Here is a 20,469-nt window from a genome sequence, read left to right as displayed (position 1 = left end):
TTGGAGGGCTTTCCCATTTTTTCCTATCCTCCTCAGGGAAAGGAAACGCCACCTGGACCCTTTTAGGGATCTGGGATTTTTTCTCAGGGTTTTCCCATGCTTTCTCAAATATAGCATTTAATTCCTATGACGCAGGGAAGGTTAACGAGGCTTTCTTATTTTCAGTGAAAAAAGCCTCCTCAACCTGCTCAGGTGTTGTATCATTAATATTCAATACATCCCTGTTAGCCTCCATCAACAACTGCACCCCCTTAGCAAGAGAGGCTGACCCCCGCAACACATCCCCAGTACCGTCTGTTGTATCAGAATCGGTATCAGTGTCATCTTGCATGACATGAACAAGCGCACGTTTGTGGGGGTATATAGCGGAGCGTCCTGAGGTACCAGAACCGGGCCATACTGCCATAGAGTTCTGTAATACCTGGGTTGCAGATTCATTACTTGCAACCCTATCTGAAATCTGAGAAATCCAAGACTTGATAGAGGAAAACCACTCCGGTTCCCTTGCTGGAATCTGTGCTAAACCAGTGCTAGCCTGATTACATGGAATGGGATCATCCTTGGAGGACATATCCTCCACAGCATATGACACAGTGTCCCTGGACATAGCTAAAGGAGACCACAAAACACCCCACACACACAGGGGAGGGCAGACAGAGTTTCACCCCCAAGAATAGCAAGAGAGACACAGAGATTGGAGTCAACCCACACACAGCGCTGTTAACCAAAGGGAGACCCCTTGTCAGCGCTGACTGTTAACCTTAATAGGAAACACAGTCGTATTGCAGCCTCCTCCCCCCTTCTACAACCCCCTAGTACCGTGAGAGATAGCTGGAGTTGCTGTGGAGGGACCTTCTTTCTCCTGATCAGCGCTGTGCAGGCAGGAAAATGACGCTGAACGCTGCTGGGTCCGCTGAGAAGCTCCGCCCCCAAAATGGTGCTGTCTTCCCGCTCTTCATCTGATTATACTGGCCGGAGGATTGATGCTGGCTGAGATCCTGGGACCCCGACAGGCTTTACGACCAGTGTAGGGTGTAAGCGCTGGCCCAGGGCGCCCCTCAACGCTCCGCACTATGTACCACTGAGCCATCCCGGGGTGCAGTTAATACTGCGCTCCTACCCTGCTGCCGCCATCTTCACACCAGCCCCCTGCTTCCAAGGGGGGGTCGGTGTGTTACTCGCCACAATCTTCAGCTCTGTAAGGGAGTGGCGGCATGCTGCTGGGGTGAGCGATCCCCTGTGGCGGGGAGCGATCTATCCCCTCAGGAGCTCAGTGTCCTGTCAGCGGAGTAAGTGGCTCAGACACCGCAGGGCGGACACTACTCCCCCCATTAGTCCCACGCTGCAGGAAGGGTGTTGCCAGCAGCCTCCCTGTAAAACAAAAAACTCTAAAATAACTTTTTACTAGAAAAGCTCTGGAGAGCTCCCCTAGCTCCTCCGGGCACATTTTCTAACCTGAGTCTGGTAGGAGGGGCATAGAGGGAGGAGCCAGCCCACACTCTCAAACTCTTAAAGTGCCAATGGCTCCTGGTGGACCTGTCTATACCCCATGGTACTAATGTGGACCCCAGCATCCTCTAGGACGTAAGACAAAATGAATTTATTCCAGTTTGGAATAAGGCTGTAACATAACAAAATGTGGAAAAAGTGAAGCGCTGTGAATACTTTTCGGATGCACTGTAGGTATGGTATCTGTGGTAGGTCCAGATCAATAGTGGAGGCTTGAAAATGTCCCAGATAGGCTGTTACACAAGCGGCAGTTCTGCAGTCTTCACAAAGCTGCAACTTCTATGTAGCGAAATGTGTCAGTGTACTTACCTCTACCCACTCACTAAGACTGCAGAACTGCTACTTGTGTGCCTGGAACAACTTATGGATTTTACCAGCAAAGATGGTTTATTTGAGACCTTTCCAAGCCTCCACTACTGCTCCAGGTTAAATATAAATATATGTACCAACTTGGGGAAATACACTCTGCATACTCACCCAGAAAACCATCCATAAAGAAATGTGGCTCTCCAGGTTTGTGAGTTACTGACAGGATGGCTTCTGCAATTACCAACAGGTGCAGGCCGACACCGTGACGTGCGGTGGGGGGAGGCAGGTGAGGCAGAGCCTTTCCTATAACACTAACGTTTGTACCAGAGTTTTGATTGTATAAAGTATATGAAACATACAAAGAAAATGTTTGAAATATCTTCTTGCATTATTCTAATCATTTTTATAGCCAAAACTCTGGAGTAAAAAGTCTATGGCAGGTGAGGCATTTTCTGCACTTCTCAGATCAAAACTCACCAAATTTCCAGAAGTTTATACTACTGCAGCTGTGTATAATGACCAGATGTACCCTTTGGCTCATATATTGGGATTAAATCTGGCTCTGGTGCTAGCCAGTGCCTCCTGGGCCATTTAGCTCACCGCATGTCCCTGCGACACACAGATACATATAAGCCTATGTAAAGGCGCATTATTTAAAGAATGATGACAGTCACCAGTATGGGCACCACTTATGCAGATTGGTGCTGTCCTTGTTGCCCGTACTTATATGATGTTTTATATATTAAAAGAATATAGAAATGTATTCAGTAATTACTTTTTTACTGGCCAACAGTTACCAAGAGGATTAGTGTAACAACCCTATAAACGTAAAGGTCAGAACACTTAGTAATATACTAAGGGGGACCTTTACTAAGCAGTGACAAGAGCGGAGAAGTTGCCCCATCAACCAATCAGCAGCTCTGTATCATTTTATAGTATGCAAATTATAGATGTTACTTCACTGCTGATTGGTTGCCATGGGCAACTTCTCCACTGGCTCACTTCTCTGCTCTTATCACTGCTTAGTAAATGTGCCCCTAACTGTATTACATGCCTGTGTAATTTTCTAAAGTTAGCGTTAAGCGATTAAGTTATAATATTGTGTTTCAGAGATTTTCAAACCTTTTTCAAAATGCTGTAGCTTGGCTTGCAACCAAAGCCACTGCTTGTGCTTTAAAAATGCAATTTATGAACAGGGACAGCATGATTCCACATGAGGTTAATTGGAACGGCCAACTTTTGCAGGACTGGAACATCAGTTCCAGGACTGATGGAATCCAGCCCGGGTTTTAACAGAGTCTGTGGTTAGCCACAGCTGGGCTTGTCACTTCACCTTGTTTGCTGTTTTTAAAGATGTATTTTGTTCAGTAGGTCATTGCTCCTGCTGCTAACATGTGACCAGGAGATAGATGGGAGTATGGGGTCACTGTGTGCGATTACCAAAAGTTGGAGTGTTATTCTGCTGTTTTGAGAGCTTCCTGTAATACCTGACCTGCAAAACCTGCATGTAAAGCTGTATCCTGCCTGAGGTGGAAATAAAGTGTGTTGGGTTATACTCCAACTACGTAATTCCGGTCACACTTTGTAGCAGGGGTGATCTTGACCTCACAGAGCCAAGCATGGAGGTCCAAAACATTTACAGACAGCAAGCAAAGTAGAGGCTGTCAACAAATCGAAACGTAAGGTGTACTGCACATTGGGGGTCATTCAGAGTTGATCGCTCGCTAGCAGGTTTTAGCAGCCGTGCAAACGCTATGCCACCGCCCACTGGGAGTGTATTTTAGCTTAGCAGAAGTTCGAACGGTTGTATCGCAGAGCGCCTGCAAAAAAATTTTGTGTAGTTTCAGAGTAGCTCAAAACCTACTCAGCGCTTGCGATCACTTCAGACTATTCAGTTCCGAATTTGACGTCACACACCTGCCCAGTGATCACCCAGCCAAGCCTGCGTTTTTCCAAACATTCCCTGAAAAACGGTCAGTTGCCATCCAGAAACGCCCACTTCATGTCAATCACTCTGCGGCAACCAGTGTGAATGAAATGCATCACTAGAGCCTGTGCAAAACTACCTCGTTCGTTGTGCCCGTACATTGCGCCGCATGCGCAGAATTGCCAATTTTTAGCCTGATCGCTGCGCTGCGAACAAATGCAGCTAGCAATCAACTCGGAATGACCCCCATTGTGTAGAACTTGGCATAATTAAGGAGACTATTCAATTGTTTGTGCTGCCCCCTGCTGGTCGTCTATACGAATGGGCACTTGACGAAGCAATTCAATTGTTGCTCCATTCAGGCGCCCTTTAGTATTGAATTGCCTAAAAGCACCGTGTTTACCCATCTAAAGCACACATTTCTTTATGCACTTCAGGAGGCTACGAGAAAAAAATGTTTTGTCTCCCACGACTAATGGGCGTCCGAATGGAGCAACAATTTAATTGCTCCATTGGGCGCCCATTAGACACCAAGCGGAGGGCGCCACAAACAACTGAATCGCCCTGTTTGAGTGTTTAGAAGAATTACTTAGGGTATTACTAAAGAATTTTCTCTGACTTACTGACTTATTGTAGATACCGATGAAGAATCCCCATATGAACTATGGTCTGGTGTGTTTGGAAACTGTTTTCCTAAGAAATTTCCCATAGTCTCCTTTACATTTCTGTCTTTTGTCACCACTGTATGTTTCTCTTCATTCCCATCAATGGCATCAAGTAGGTCCTCAGCACCAGACTCTTCTGATTCAGTGATGGATACAGTCAGGTCACTGCTGCTATTGGAAATATCATTCTCTTCTTGTTTTGAGACTGAATGACAACCTGTAGAGCACAAGTAATATGACAGCACTTATACTGGCAGTTCATTTATGTTCATGGAATGGTAAGATTGGTACATAGATCTAGAAATATGTCATTTTATTAAAAGTTAAGTTATGGAAACATTTTGTAATAAGGCTTTCTTTTGTTTTACAATATTTATGCCCACATACAATACACAAGGATAGGGCAGTGAAAGTAACAGCAAATACAAGAGTGGCAAGAACAACCTAATTCTCAACATTGCCCACTGGAACAAAACAGGTCCTGCACCAAATCCATCCAAACCATGCAGTGGCGTGACTAGGACGGGGTGAGCGTGTCATGGCAGGCCCAGCAGAGGGGGACACAGCAAGCCAGGGCACAGTACCCGCACTGTCCGACACCGATTGTTCCGTTACACAGCCCCATCCACCCAGCTGGCCAGAGAAAGAAGAGGGGAGGTATGGGAATTGTAGTTCATTTTTTACTGATCAGACACTGAGCAGTAAAAAAGTAACTAAAAATCCCATGATGCATTGCACCCTCTAAAGATGGCCGCTGCTGGAGCAGGACAGCATGTGAGTTGGGGGATTGAACGTGTGTGCGTGCATGTGTGTCTGCTTCTGGAAGTCCTAAGGGGTAAATACACAGTTTGCTGCTGCTATATGTGGTACGAGGCTATATGAGCGAAGGGAGATGATGATGTGGTTGAGAGAGAGATGCAGGGGGGAGATCATGGTGTGCTGAGAGACAACACAGGGGGGGAGATGGTGTGTTGAGAGATGATGCAGGAGGGATATAATGGTGTGCTGTGAGATGACGCAGGGGAAGATAATGGTGTGGCTGAGAGACGCAGGAACAAGATGATGGTGTGACAGAGATGCAGGGAGGAGACGATGGTGTAGCTGAGAGACGCAAAGGGGAGATGGTGTGGCTGTGAGACACACGGGGGAGATCGTGTGGCTGAGAGATGCAGAGGGGAGATGGCGTGTTGAGAGACGACGGGAAGTGACACAGTCTGGTTGAACCGCTATTGTATGATGATGACCTTGTTTAGATTCCTACACAAACAGGCATCTTCCAGCCGATGTAATATCCTACATGACTAGTAAATACAGACTGAAGACGCCGCCTACCCACAGAGGATACATTTCTTCAGAGGTTCACCATTGTGAGAAGCCCTCTTATAGGTAAGATGCATATGGAATGGAAAGGAAAGTTCCAAGAGTGACGGGATATACGTGGCGTGTAGTGTTGACATGCCCAATTTTCAGTGGCCATGCACCTTTCGCATGTGGCCACACCTGTTTTTGCGCTGCACGCCGCACATAATTTCCCTGAAAGGAGGGGTGTGGAGGTGCTGCACTTTATCTTGCCCTTAATTTTGTCGACATTCTGAGCGGCTCCCAGTAAGAAGTTAATATGTCACAATGACAGTAGGCTTATCTCTGGCTAGCCGGAGTGACAGGGTATCATTAAACTGATTGTACTGCTTACTGCCCCCTCTTTATCGAAAGGCAAACATGGAGCACATGTTCCAACATGGCCAGCCGAATAGGAGTCTTCTACTACTGTGGGCTAAACACTAACCTAACAAGGCTTTTCTCTGAAGCCATGCACAAAAAGGAGAAGGGTAGTTGCACACTTACATTTACAACTGAATACATTTTTTGGAAGCTTTAGTAGTTTTTCCAAGGAAATTAAAACTATAAGGGCTGAAACTGCAAAGTAGAATCAGTTTTAATGAGGAAAAAAATTACATTAAACAGAGATGTCCACATTTGGACATTCACCCAAAATGCAGGCACTCCTAAGTCCCTCCTGTAACTATAAGGTGGTAACACCCATGCTGGGTCCCCTTTTGTACAGCCCAAGACTGACATTACAATCCTCCAATGAGGACCCATCCAAGGTCCTTCAGACATGCACTGTTTGTCACACTGCTATTATATCCTGCTAGTGGCAAAAGATCTGTAAACTTGCTCAGCACAGAACTACTAAGCCTTGGTGTATGGTTTAGGACTGTGGCTCCCTGAATTTGTAATCTGTCCAAATCAGTATTCATGGAGAATGTCAGGCCAAAGGCAAAGGGTCATACGTTATCTGGGTGCAACAAAAATCTGCAGTACTCAAATAAGAAACGGTAACAGAATAGTATATACAGTATACACACACACACACACACACACACACACACACACACACACACACACACACACACACACACACACACACACACACACACACACACACACACAGTATTTCCAGTTGTAAAGCACAACAGAATTTACAGCGCTATATAAGAAATTGTTAATAACTAAAAAAGAATATATACAGTATATACAACAGACAGACATTAATACAGCACACTTTTCCTTAGAAAATGTCCTGCTTCCTCCAGTCAAGGACAAAAAGAGAACATGCCAAAGAAGAAAGGTAAAAAAAAACCATCAACAGTAAAGAAAAAATAAAAGTAGTAGAATCATCCTACCTGACAGATTTTCACAGCCGCTCTGGTTATCTGATGTTTGTTTATTTATGTAATCGCTGGCATCAGGTGGAGAACCAGAGGGGCTTGTGTGTGTAAATCTCTCTTCATTAGGAACCAGCCTTTCATACATCAATGAATCTTCCACCTTGTTGCCTGGGCTGTCATTCTGTAAATCCCCTGTTCTGTTCTCTGGACTTAATCTTTCCCGAGTCTGTGTGCTAAGTTGTGCAGATTGCTCGCTTTCAACTAAATGTTTCCTAGCACTTTGAGTCTTGTCGATCTCTGCTTGGTGTGTTCCTGCATCCTCAGAAGCAGCGATGAATGTGACCGGCATTTTTTGACTAATCTGGAAGGATGATGTCTCCACATCTATTTTGTCAGGCTTATTTAAGCACTGAGTATCACTATTAGCTGGTACTACACAGCTGTCTGTCAGATTGCTGTTTATTGCTGCCTGTCTGGCTGAATGTGGGTCAGAAATAGAAAAGCTCTTTGTGGGCCGGGGAGATTTCCTCTGTGTAAGGCAATGTTCAATGCTTGAGTTGGCTGACATTTGGCGGCCCATAAAGATTGTTGCTGGATGATAGGTTCTTCTTGACATGTCTGCGCTTGTGTTAATTTCTGCTTGATGTGAAACTTGCAGCATCTGGAAGAGAGAGGTATTGGGGCTTAGAGAGAGAACTGGACTACAGGAAATTATTTTCTATTCTCCTTTAATATAGAATGTTTTTGGGAGCAAGTATTAAAATACTTTTAAGGAGCTGGATAAATATTTAATTGTATTGTGTGAAGTATGTTGGCCTGTCTACAATTTTATTTCTTCATATTAAAGGGTTATATTATAATAAAGCGTTGTGAAAAAAAATGGATACTTTTTTTTTTCTAAACGTTAAAACAAACTTAAGTAACAGTCAAATTGTTGACATTTTAAGACTAAAGGGTCTATTTACTAAGCCTTGGATGGATATAAAGTACCAGCCAATCAGCTCCTAAAGGGCCCCATACACTTCTGCGACATGTCCGTCTGACATGTTGCAGGCGATCACCCCGGCAGCCTCCCCGGGGGGCAGGATCGGGCAAGATACATCATATGCTGTCCTTTTGCATATGATGTATCTTGGGCGATCCTAGGCGATCCCAGCCATGGCTGCGGGGTCGGACGTGATTGAATGTGCAGCACATTCAATCTGGAGGATCCGATGCTCACGGGAATGTGCATCGGATCGAATCGGAAACCCCTCCAAAATGCCCGATTTCATCCGATATATCGCGCTGAATGCCCGAAAATGGATGAAATCGGGCATTATCGTCCTAGTGTATGGGGCCCTTAACTGCCATGTCACAGGCTGGGTTTGAAAAATGTCAGTTAGGAACAGACTGGCTGGTGCTTTATCACGATCCAAGGCTTAGTAAATAGACCCCATAGGCCATAAAATATTGAAAATGAAATAACAATTTGAAAAAAATTAGGTATGAGATAATTTTACAATGCTGTAAAATCAGACCATATTTTACTACACTTTTACCTCTTCCAAACTCTCAAAACAAAACACATTTATTAACCACAGTGAGCAGATTAGAGGAGGGTTATACTCAGGGTATATTGATGAACAGCCCAGGGTGTTTTATCCTGTACTAAACAGATCTCAGAATAGTGATCAATAGAGAATCACTATGAGGAATGCATTCATAGCAGTGACTTGAAATTACGGACTTTTTTAGTAAGGCTTGCTAATTATGGAGGTCTTTGAAGAAGCATCAGAATGACCCCTGCGTGGTTCAGGACTAACATGGGACATGCGGTAAGCCACAATACGCACAAGTGAAGTTATATTTCCATTAAGGTGCACTGGGTTTGTGGAGGAGCAGAAGGCTGCACAGTCAGGCAATGGGGACTTTGGCGGAGAGGGAGAGTTCCAAAATATTACAATTAAACTCTGACTGTTGCTATGGGCTACAACAGCAACTTCCTTAGTAACAGTTTTCACAAGTCCCTAGTGAACCATAAATCAATAAATCAGAAGATTGTGGACCTGTCCTTTTATTGATGTGACATTGATAGCAGTTACCAAATGTTGTCCTGGGCAATTCAGGTGGTTAATGCTGGAATAAGGACTCGGTGGCTCATAGTGAGCACATACACAAAAAATACATTTTGGTTTTACAGGAGTATTTCCGCGACCACCAAATACACAATATCTAATTAGTAACACAATATGTCTGCACAGCAATAGTCAGGGCCTTTTGCCTGTATACTTCTAAGGCCTTGTCCACATTATGTTCTTGCGCCTGCTTTACAGGCAGACAGGCAGTCAGCTCCTAAATATTTAGGGCAAAAAACGTAGGAGTTTGCGAGTTTTCATATTTAGAAGCGGAGACATTAATGAGTCAGTGGTTATATAGAGCACCACCTATGGTGATGAATTGCGCGTAATCAAATAAACCAATAATGGTTCAAGGCAGAAACAGTGAGCTGAAGGATATCAAGGACAGACTGGTTCTACAATAGGGATCAGTAGATGTACACTAACCAGCAAGAGCAAATCTGTATATTATCTGTTTAAGTGCCACAGAATCCAAGGCAACTGTCCAAAAAACATAATTATTGTGGTGGACAGTTATGAAACTTCTAACCTATAGTAACCAAATTTGCTGCCATTTTCTGTACTACACTATAGTCTGATTGATTACTATGCACCTTCGGCAGTTACCTGTGCCCCACTGTCCACCATTATTCTATAGTCATGATTCAATGAACTGTCCCTTTAGGAAACCTTTAAACTTCTTAGCGTAATCCAGTGGTTCCCAAACTGTGTGCCGTGGCTCCCTGGGGTGCCTCAGGACACTTGCAGGGGTGCCCTGGGTTGGTGGTCCAGGACCAATTCAAATTATTTATGGTAAATATAAAAGGCAATATAGTGCTGGTGACTGTCAGTCATAAAATATGGGGACAAACAGAAGCACATCTTGTCCCTCACCACAAAATTGAGCCTAAGGATGACATATAAACACAATCTACTTAATTTAATATTTCTTATTAAATCTCTCATTAAGAAATTATTGGCCTAGGGGTGCCGTGAAAAAAATTCTGATACTCCTAGGGCACCATGATTCAAAAAAGTTTGGGAACCACTGGCTTCATCTGAACTTGTCTTCATTTACAGTATACTCCCTCTGGGGGAGTGCCTGGATGGGAGATGCAGCTGATGGCTGAGGCTGTATACTCTGCTCATCATTAGGCCCCTTTCCTCCCAGTATAATGCTGCAAATCATGGCTATAGAAGAGAGAGGAGGCAGAAAGATGCGACTCATATAGAATCACGTTGGCCCCGTCCCTTTTTCATCCATCTGCAATTGATGGCACTGCATTCCCCAAAAAACTTGGGAGTCTCTTAGATGTTAAGGGGCACTAGGCAAGTATGATTTAGAGATTACACTTTAGCTGGATTTGTGGCAAAGTTGCACCTAAACTAATCACCGTATGATGCAAGGGCATTTTTTTTGTTTTTGTTTTTGCAGGTGAATACACTGTCTGCTTATCCAGGTAACACACAGCTTTATTCTTACACTGCAATTCAAAGTAGTGCTGGACTGTGACCCCTCCCACCCTCTTCAACTTTACACCTTGCACCTTGTAGATGTATTTACAAGTAAACCAAAATGATTACCAGTGTATCAATGTACACAATTATTCTGTGTGTATTATGGTTTCTATTTTCCTATATTAGAACACAGTGTTTTAGTGTTTCTTGCAATGTGTGCAACGCTGGAATATAAGCAACGGCAGGGCTCAGTGTGACGGACAATGGCATAGGGGCAGGGTTGGTTCTATATCGGAGTGGGAGAAGGGACCTTGTGACGTACCTAGGGGAGGAGACACGTCACCAGGGGGAGGAGCTACGGCCGAACAGGGTACCCGAAAAGTACCCTCGCGGGCTCGCTTCGCTCGCCGCGCTTCGCTCGCCACCTAATTACTAAAAGGTAGTAGTTGGTGGCGGGGATAGTAGAGCAACTGTCCCGCTGGCCTAGCTCCTCCCCCTTGTGTCATGGCTCCTCCCCCTGATGGAAAAGGTCCCTTAGGCCACTTGGATCTAGCCTCAACCATGGGGGCAGGGCCCAGTGTGACAAACAATGGCATAGGGGCAGGGCCCAGTGTGATGGACCACGCACAGGGGCAATCTTAAAAAAAATGATGTAATATCTATAAAGTTACTATACTATAGCAGGGACGGATTTACCACTAGGCAACCTAGGCACCTTCTTAGGGCCCAGTGTACAGGCCACATGGAGCCTGTGTACAGGACACATAAAATCCAGCCCTGATTGGGCTGTTGCAGCATTGCCGGGCCTTGCAGGGTGTGAGTTAGCCTGTCGTCTGTCATTCCCCCTCTCTGGCTTTCCTCCCCTCTATATTCACTGTTCAAAGGTCACCAGTCGGCTCTCCAATAATTTGTCATTGAATCTCTACCTAAAGAATTATGGAGACTATACTGGAAAAGAGTACAAACATTACATAATCTACAATCATATTGTATTATTGGCAAAATAATTTGCATATGCAAATAACTGTACCCATAATGAATTATAATTGTAAAGGATGTAATGTTTGTACTCTTTTCAAGCATAGTTAATATATTGGAATCAATTAATAATGGTTAACATATAGTAAGTATTGTAATAGAAAAAATAAGAATTTACTTACCGATAATTCTATTTCTCGTAGTCCGTAGTGGATGCTGGGGACTCCATCAGGACCATGGGGAATAGCGGCTCCGCAGGAGACAGGGCACAAAAGTAAAAGCTTTAGGATCAGGTGGTGTGCACTGGCTCCTCCCCCTATGACCCTCCTCCAAGCCTCAGTTAGGATACTGTGCCCGGACGAGCGTACACAATAAGGAAGGATTTTGAATCCCGGGTAAGACTCATACCAGCCACACCAATCACACTGTACAACCTGTGATCTGAACCCAGTTAACAGCATGATAACAGCGGAGCCTCTGAAAAGATGGCTCACAACAATAATAACCCGATTTTTGTAACAAGAACTATGTACAAGTATTGCAGACAATCCGCACTTGGGATGGGCGCCCAGCATCCACTACGGACTACGAGAAATAGAATTATCGGTAAGTAAATTCCTATTTTCTCTGACGTCCTAAGTGGATGCTGGGGACTCCATCAGGACCATGGGGATTATACCAAAGCTCCCAAACGGGCGGGAGAGTGCAGATGACTCTGCAGCACCGAATGAGAGAACTCCAGGTCCTCCTCAGCCAGGGTGTGCCCCTGACCAAGTAGCAGCTCGGCAAAGTTGTAAAGCCGAGACCCCTCGGGCAGCCGCCCAAGATGAGCCCACCTTCCTTGTGGAATGGGCATTTACATATTTTGGCTGTGGCAGGCCTGCCACAGAATGTGCAAGCTGAATTGTACTACACATCCAACTAGCAATCGTCTGCTTAGAAGCAAGAGCACCCAGTTTTTTGGGTGCCTACAGGATAACAGCAAGTCAGTTTTCCTGACTCCAGCCGTCCTGGAAACCTATATTTTCAGGACCCTGACAACATCTAGCAACTTGGAGTCCTCCAAGTCCCTAGTAGCCGCAGGTACCACAATAAGCTGGTGCAGGTGAAACGCTGACACCACCTTAGGGAGAAACTGGGGACGAGTCCGCAGCTCTGCCCTGTCCGAATGGACAATCAGATATGGGCTTTGTGAGACAAAGCCGCCAATTCTGACACTCGCCTGGCCGAGGCCAGGGCCAACAGCATGGTCACTTTCCATGTGAGATATTTCAAATCCACAGATTTGAGCGGTTTAAACCAATGTGATTTGAGGAATCCCAGAACTACGTTGAGATCCCACAGTGCCACTGGAGGCACAAAAGGGGGTTGTATATGCAGTACTCCCTTGACAAACTTCTGGACTTCAGGAACTGAAGCCAATTTTTTTTTTTTTTTTTGGAAGAAAATTGACAGGGCCAAAATTTGAACCTTAATGGACCCCAATTTGAGGCCCATAGACACTCCTGTTTGCAGGAAATGCAGGAATCGACCGAGTTGAAATTTCTTCGTGGGGCCTTCCTGGCCTCACCCCCCGCAACATATTTTCGCCACATGTGGTGATAATGTTGTGCGGTCACCTCCTTCCTGGCTTTGACCAGGGTAGGAATGTTGGAACAGACATGGTACTTGCTGAAGCAAGTCCCTTCTTAGCGGCAGAGGCCATGAGTCCTCTGTGAGCATTTCTTGAAGTTCCGGGTACCAAGTCCTTCTTGGCCAATCCGGAGCCACGAGTATAGTTCTTACTCCTCTACGTCTTATAATTCTCAGTACCTTGGGTATGAGAAGCAGAGGAGGGAACACATACACCGACTGGTACACCCACGGTGTTACCAGAACGTCCACAGCTATTGCCTGAGGGTCTCTTGACCTGGCGCAATACCTGTCCAGTTTTTTGTTCAGGCGGGACGCCATCATGTCCACCTTTGGTCTTTCCCAACGGTTCACAATCATGTGGAAGACTTCCCGATGAAGTCCCCACTCTCCCGGGTGGAGGTCGTGCCTGCTGAGGAAGTCTGCTTCCCAGTTGTCCACTCCCGGAATGAACACTGCTGACAGTGTTATCACATGATTTTCCGCCCAGCGAAGAATCCTTGCAGTTTCTGCCATTGCCCTCCTGCTTCTTGTGCCGCCCTGTCTGTTTACGTGGGCGACTGCCGTGATGTTGTCCCACTGGATCAATACCGGCTGACCTTGAAGCAGAGGTCTTGCTAAGCTTAGAGCATTGTAAATTGCCCTTAGCTCCAGTATATTTATGTGGAGAGAAGTCTCCAGACTATATCACACTCCCTGGAAATTTTTTCCCTGTGTGACTGCTCCCCAGCCTCTCAGGCTGGCATCCGTGGTCACCAGGACCCAGTCCTGAATGCCGAATCTGCGGCCCTTTAATAGATGAGCACTCTGCAGCCACCGCAGAAGAAACACCCTTGTCCTTGGAGACAGGGTTATCCGCTGATGCATCTGAAGATGCGATCCGGACCATTTTTCCAGCAGATCCCACTGAAAAGTTCTTGCGTGAAATCTGCCGAATGGAATCGCTTCGTAAGAAGCCACCATTTTTCCCAGGACCCTTGTGCAATGATGCACTGACACTTTTCCTGGTTTTAGGAGGTTCCTGACTAGCTCGGATAACTACCTGGCTTTCTTCTCCGGGAGAAACACCCTTTTCTGGACTGTGTCCAGAATCATCCCTAGGAACAGCCGATGTGTCGTCGGAAACAACTGCGGTTTTGGAATATTTAGAATCCACCCGTGCTGTCGTAGAACTACTTGAGATAGTGCTACTCCGACCTCCAACTGTTCTCTGGACCTTGCTCTTATCAGGAGGTCGTCCATTTTCTTTGAAGAAGAATCATCATTTCGGCCATTACCTTGGTAAAGACCCGGGGTGCCGTGGACAATCCAAACGGCAGCGTCTGAAACTGATAGTGACAGTTCTGTACCACGAACCTGAGGTACTCTTGGTGAGAAGGGCAAATTGGGACATGGAGGTAAGTATCCCTGATGTCCCGGGACACCCTATAGTCCCCTTCTTCCTGGTTCGCTATCACTGCTCTGAGTGACTCCATCTTGATTTGAACCTTTGTAAGTGTTCAAATATTTCAGATTTAGAATAGGTCTCACCGAGCCTTCTGGCTTCAGTACCACAACATAGTGTGGAATAATACCCCTTTCCTTGTTGTAGGAGGGGTACTTTGATTATCACCTGCTGGGAATACAGCTTGTGAATTGTTTCCAATACTGCCTCCCTGTCGGAGGGAGACGTTGGTAAAGCAGACTTCAGGAACCTGCGAGGGGGAAACGTCTCGACTTTCCAATCGGTACCCCTGGGATCCTACTTGTAGGGTCCAGGGGTCCTGTACGGCCCCAGCGTCATGCTGAGAAACTTGGCAGAAGCGGTGGAGGCTTCTGTTCCTGGGAATGGGCTGCCTGCTGCAGTCTTCTTCCCTTTCCTCTATCCCTGGGCAGATATGACTCTTATGGGGACGAAAGGACTGAGGCTGAAAAGACGGTGTCTTTTTCTGCAGAGATGTGACTTAGGGTAAAAACGGTGGATTTTCCAGCAGTTGCCGTGGCCACCAGGTCCGATGGACCGACCCCAAATAACTCCTCCCCTTTATACGGCAATACTTCTTTGTGCCGTTTGGAATCTGCATCACCTGACCACTGTCTTGTCCATAAACATCTTCTGGCAGATATGGACATCGCACTTACTCTTGATGCCAGAGTGCAAATATCCCTCTGTGCATCTCGTATATATAGAAATGCATCCTTTAAATGCTCTATAGTCAATAAAATACTGTCCCTGTCAAGGGTATCAATATTTTTAGTCAGGGAATCCGACCAAGCCACCCCAGCTCTGCACATCCAGGCTGAGGCGATCGCTGGTCGCAGTATAACACCAGTATGTGTGTATATACTTCTTAGGATATTTTCCAGCCTCCTATCAGTTGGCTCCTTGAGGACGGCCCTATCCGGAGACGGTACCGCCACTTGTTTTGATAAGCGTGTGAGCGCCTTATCCACCCTAAGGGGTGTTTCCCAACGAGCCCTAACTTCTGGCGGGAAAGGGTATACCGCCAATAATTTTCTATCGGGGGAAACCCACGCATCATCACACACTTCATTTAATTTATCTGATTCAGGAAAAACTACAGGTAGTTTTTTCACACCCCACATAATACCCTTTTTTGTGGTATTTGTAGTATCAGAAATATGTAACACCTCCTTCATTGCCCTTAACAAGTAACGTGTGGCCCTAAAGGAAAATACGTTTGTTTCTTCACCGTCGACACTGAAATCAGTGTCCGTGTCTGTGTCTGTGTCGACCGACTGAGGTAAATGGGCGTTTTAAAGCCCCTGACGGTGTTTGAGACGCCTGGACAGGTACTATTTTTTTTCCGGCCGTCTCTGTTGACATTATCACGTAATTCCTTGAATAAGCCATCCATTCCGGTGTCGACTCCCTAGAGAGTGACATCACCATTACAGGCAATTGCTCCGCCTCCTCACCAACATCGTCCTCATACATGTCGACACACACGTACCGACACACAGCACACACACAGGAAATGCTCTGATAGAGGACAGGACCCCACTAGCCCTTTGGGGAGACAGAGGGAGAGTTTGCCAGCACACACCAAAAACGCTATAATTATACAGGGACAACCTTTATACAAGTGTTTTTCCCTTATAGCATTTTAATATATATAGTCATATCGCCAAATAAGTGCCCCCCCTCTCTGTTTTAACCCTGTTTCTGTAGTGCAGTGCAGGGGAGAGCCTGGGAGCCTTCCCACCAGCATTTCTGTGAGGGAAAATGGCGCTGTGTGCTGAGGAGAATAGGCCCCGCCCCCTTTTCGGCGGGCTTCTTCTCCCGTTTTTCTGAGACCTGGCAGGGGTTAAATACATCCATATAGCCCCCAGGGGCTATATGTGATGTATTTTTAGCCAGAATAAGGTACTATCATTGCTGCCCAGGGCGCCCCCCCAGCGCCCTGCACCCTCAGTGACCGCTGCTATGAAGTGTGCTGACAACAATGGCGCACAGCTGCAGTGCTGTGCGCTACCTTATGAAGACTGAAAAGTCTTCTGCCGCCGGTTTCTGGACCTCTTCACTTTTCGGCATCTGCAAGGGGGTCGGCGGCGCGGCTCCGGGACGAACCCCAGGGTGAGACCTGTGTTCCGACTCCCTCTGGAGCTAATGGTGTCCAGTAGCCTAAGAAGCCAATCCATCCTGCACGCAGGTGAGTTCACTTCTCTCCCCTAAGTCCCTCGATGCAGTGAGCCTGTTGCCAGCAGGACTCACTGAAAATAAAAAACCTAACAAAACTTTTACTCTAAGCAGCTCTTTAGGAGAGCCACCTAGATTGCACCCTTCTCGGCCGGGCACAAAAATCTAACTGAGGCTTGGAGGAGGGTCATAGGGGGAGGAGCCAGTGCACACCACCTGATCCTAAAGCTTTTACTTTTGTGCCCTGTCTCCTGCGGAGCCGCTATTCCCCATGGTCCTGATGGAGTCCCCAGCATCCACTTAGGACGTCAGAGAAACTATATTAGAAAACATATAAAATATTTTATTTTTTTATTATTTTTTTACATTGTATATTATCGTCCTAATCCTAGTGGAGTTTGATGTAAACTACCCCCAGTGTTTTATTAGATTTATTTAAATTCTCTTACTTATGGAATATGAGCAAGATCCTTTTTGGCTACCCGCTCTATTGCTATAGTAGAAGCTTCTCCTTTTGGGATAAGTTAAATGTAGCATAGCATAGTGTTGTGTATCCATATTTTTATCTAGGGGTGGCCATTAGTGTGCTCACCCATCACTGTCCGTGGTGAAACTGGGAGTGGCCATTGTTACCGCACTACTGTGCGGTGTAATGTAAATGAGGGACACTACTGTGTGGCATAATTTGAATTGGAAGTACTATTGTGTCCACGCCCTTCCTCCACAAGACCATGCCCCATTTCCAATACTCATACCTTATTCCAAATGTGTGTAGGGGGGGCGCCAGCCCCTTACTTTGCCAGGGGCGCTCGGACCCCTAGATACACCCCTGCTTTCACATATGTTTTTATTATAGGTAAAGAGTTGACATTGTATGCAACGCAAAACTTGATTTTTGGGCTTCAGTCTACTTGCTATAATGTATAATTGTTTTTATGTACAGAATGTTTCAATGACTCCAACAGGCACTAAATAACCAGTGAACGTGGCTGTAGGTGGTACAAAAGTCAAACAGTTTTTTTGTAAATATTGTTTGATCCCTTCATTCACTTTATGTATCTTCAGAAAAGGGGTCTTAAAAATTTATAAAAAGTAATGTAAACCAACAACTGTTGTGCAGGGTCAATATTAAAAATTTAGAAAATTGCTTTTAGCCACTAGCCTAGTGGTTCCCACACTGGGTTCCTCAGGAAAATTGGTGGAAAGCAAAAAGAATGCGTTTCCGCACTGGATTAAATGATAAATTATGACAGAGTGTATTATTAATATATATTTATCAGAACCAACGTTCAGTAAATTCTACTCACTATATTTTTGGGTTTCAAAAACTTGTTGGTGGTGCACCAAGAGGATTTCAGTAGTGTCCTACTGGTATTGCTTTACAAACAGAAAAGAGAGACCCTTGTCTGGCACACTCATTAAGAAAAAAAAATATTGTTTATAAGATATTGGTTATATATTAAAACATAACCTTTAAAAGGTTACGTTTTAATATATAACCAATATCTTATAAACAATATATTTTTTTCTTAATGAGTGCGCCAGACAAGGGTCTCTCTCTCTCTTTTCTGTTTGTAAAGCCTCAGGACAATTGCAGGAGTGCCCTGGATTGGTGGTCCAGGACCAATTTAAATTATTCATGGTCAATGTAATAGGTAAAACCAGTGCTTGTACTTTAATAACCTATCATAGAGAGTTGCCTGAACAGCGTATTCTCAACGCAATCCTCCTAGATGAAGTTCTCATTACATTAAGTATCTTACTTTCATCTCATAGTAGAGGGCACACTGCCCACCAGCAATCAACTTGAAAACGCGTACTTGACATCAGGAGCAATACCCACCTCCATTATTTGTTCGGCTTCAGTGCCAGTGAAGAGTGAGACTTGGCAGTGGATAAATCAGAGGCCCTGACTTCCTAGACAGATGCATCTATATAAAGTAGTTTGTCTGTACCTAAAAAGATGTACTATCACCAGGCATGCTCGTGCACGGAAAAACAAGGGACACAGTGCCTGAGACAGCGGGGAATGTGAGGAAAGGTTTGTCCCTACCCAAGAGACGGCTTTGTGAAACATTATCCGTTATGCAAGGATCAAAAGCCCTATCCTTGGATTTCAGAGAAGTGTACTGTACTACTAAAAGTCACACAAACTTTTAACAGCCACACAGAAGGGAATGAGCACAGAGAACCATAGACACAACTCCCTGCAAACATGTTTATGCCAGCTAAACACCAAAGGGGAAAATAAAAAAAGGAAACTCAAACCTTATTCCTACTTTAAAAAAAAATGTGTGGCCTCTGTTTCTTTTCTGATAAGAGTCTTAAATACCAAACAGTTAACTGCACAATAACATTCACTGGCAGCAAGGCTGCCTGCTTGGCAGATATAGAAAGCAGGTAGAAAGAGGAAAAGGTAATTTCTTGGCTGAATGATTCCATCGGTAGCTATAGGGCAAAGTAGAAAGTCTTTCACTAAAGTAGCAGTAGATTCTTCTATCAATCTGCAGCACACATACTCTTCCAAGGGGATGCATTAAATATGAAAATCATATCCTGTTATCATCTGTTTCCAGCTTTCAGCCCAGTAAGCTTTCCTTAATGAATGCTGCAGCCTAAGGGACAAGCCCGCTGTTGGCTCCTCTGAATAATGGAGAGATGTTACCAGTTCTGCTTATTACAATATTGACTTGCTGAGGGGGATTCACGCAGTCACAAGTGACTACACTTGCCAGCATGCTCCAAGTTATTACGCCATGTTTTTTAGACATTTCATCTGAAAGGGCTTTGCTGGGATTTTTTTTTTTTTTTTTTTAAGTGAAGAAAGAAGCAATAGCCTTGAACGGCATCATTTATATGGAGATAGTAGGAGGGATTAGTGGCCTGCATTACTACAGATACATAACCGAATACATTTCAGCTTTTTCTGTCAGACTTTATTTTTTTTCTCCTGACAGTCCTGCAGATATGTAATCTGTTTCCTCTCCTTTGTAAAAGAGGGGGGATAAAGTACACAACAAACAAATCAAATAGCTGTCTTCTGCTGTGCTTCACGGAGCAGTAGAATAATATTCTGTAATGTGTGCTAATAACACGTATACACAGTATCACTGCAAATATGGAAACGGAGCAAAGATAACTCGGAGGGATTACGATTAGAATGAATTAAGTCACATTTAATTAAAATTAATATTAAATATGTTCAAGGTCAGCAATAAAAAAATATTTTAGTATAACTAGGTTAGTCAAAAAACATTCAAATCTTGCAAAGCTGGACACCTATTAGACATTAATATAGGCACACACACTACACCTGGTCCTTTGGCAGAACCACCAAGCATCCAAACAAGAGTTCATTTTGGGTTACGCCATGAGCCAACTGTGCTGTAAAGTGTGGAAGGGGTTAAAAAGATTCAAGCCACGCAACACATACTTAAAAGATGTTTTGTAGGACATGTTCTGCAAAGATAAAGGGCAGTGTGTGATAAAGCGCAGTGAAGGAAGATAAGGAGTGCTGAGATTTTTTTTATGGAAAATAAAAAGAGGGTGGCAGAAGCTGTAGAGTTATATTTTTATTTTC

General features: G+C 44.8%; 1 protein-coding gene across 4 annotated transcripts in view; it reads right to left on the bottom strand.

Annotated features, from left to right (window-relative positions):
- KIZ (kizuna centrosomal protein) overlaps nucleotides 1-20,469 on the bottom strand; it is a 352,705-nt gene that overhangs the window by 282,556 nt on the left and 49,680 nt on the right. For all 4 annotated transcript variants that reach the window (XM_063918180.1, XM_063918182.1, XM_063918181.1 and 1 more), the window contains exons 4-5: nucleotides 7,098-7,743; nucleotides 4,369-4,627 (exon numbers count right to left, since the gene is read on the bottom strand). In XM_063918180.1, coding sequence (XP_063774250.1) covers nucleotides 4,369-4,627; nucleotides 7,098-7,743 — 905 coding nt within the window. The remainder of the gene's footprint in view (nucleotides 1-4,368; nucleotides 4,628-7,097; nucleotides 7,744-20,469) is intronic.

This window comes from Pseudophryne corroboree, chromosome 4 (genome assembly GCF_028390025.1).
Source record: "Pseudophryne corroboree isolate aPseCor3 chromosome 4, aPseCor3.hap2, whole genome shotgun sequence".
In the NCBI taxonomy this organism is placed as follows: domain Eukaryota; kingdom Metazoa; phylum Chordata; class Amphibia; order Anura; family Myobatrachidae; genus Pseudophryne; species Pseudophryne corroboree.
This window is presented reverse-complemented; position numbering and strand designations above follow the sequence as displayed.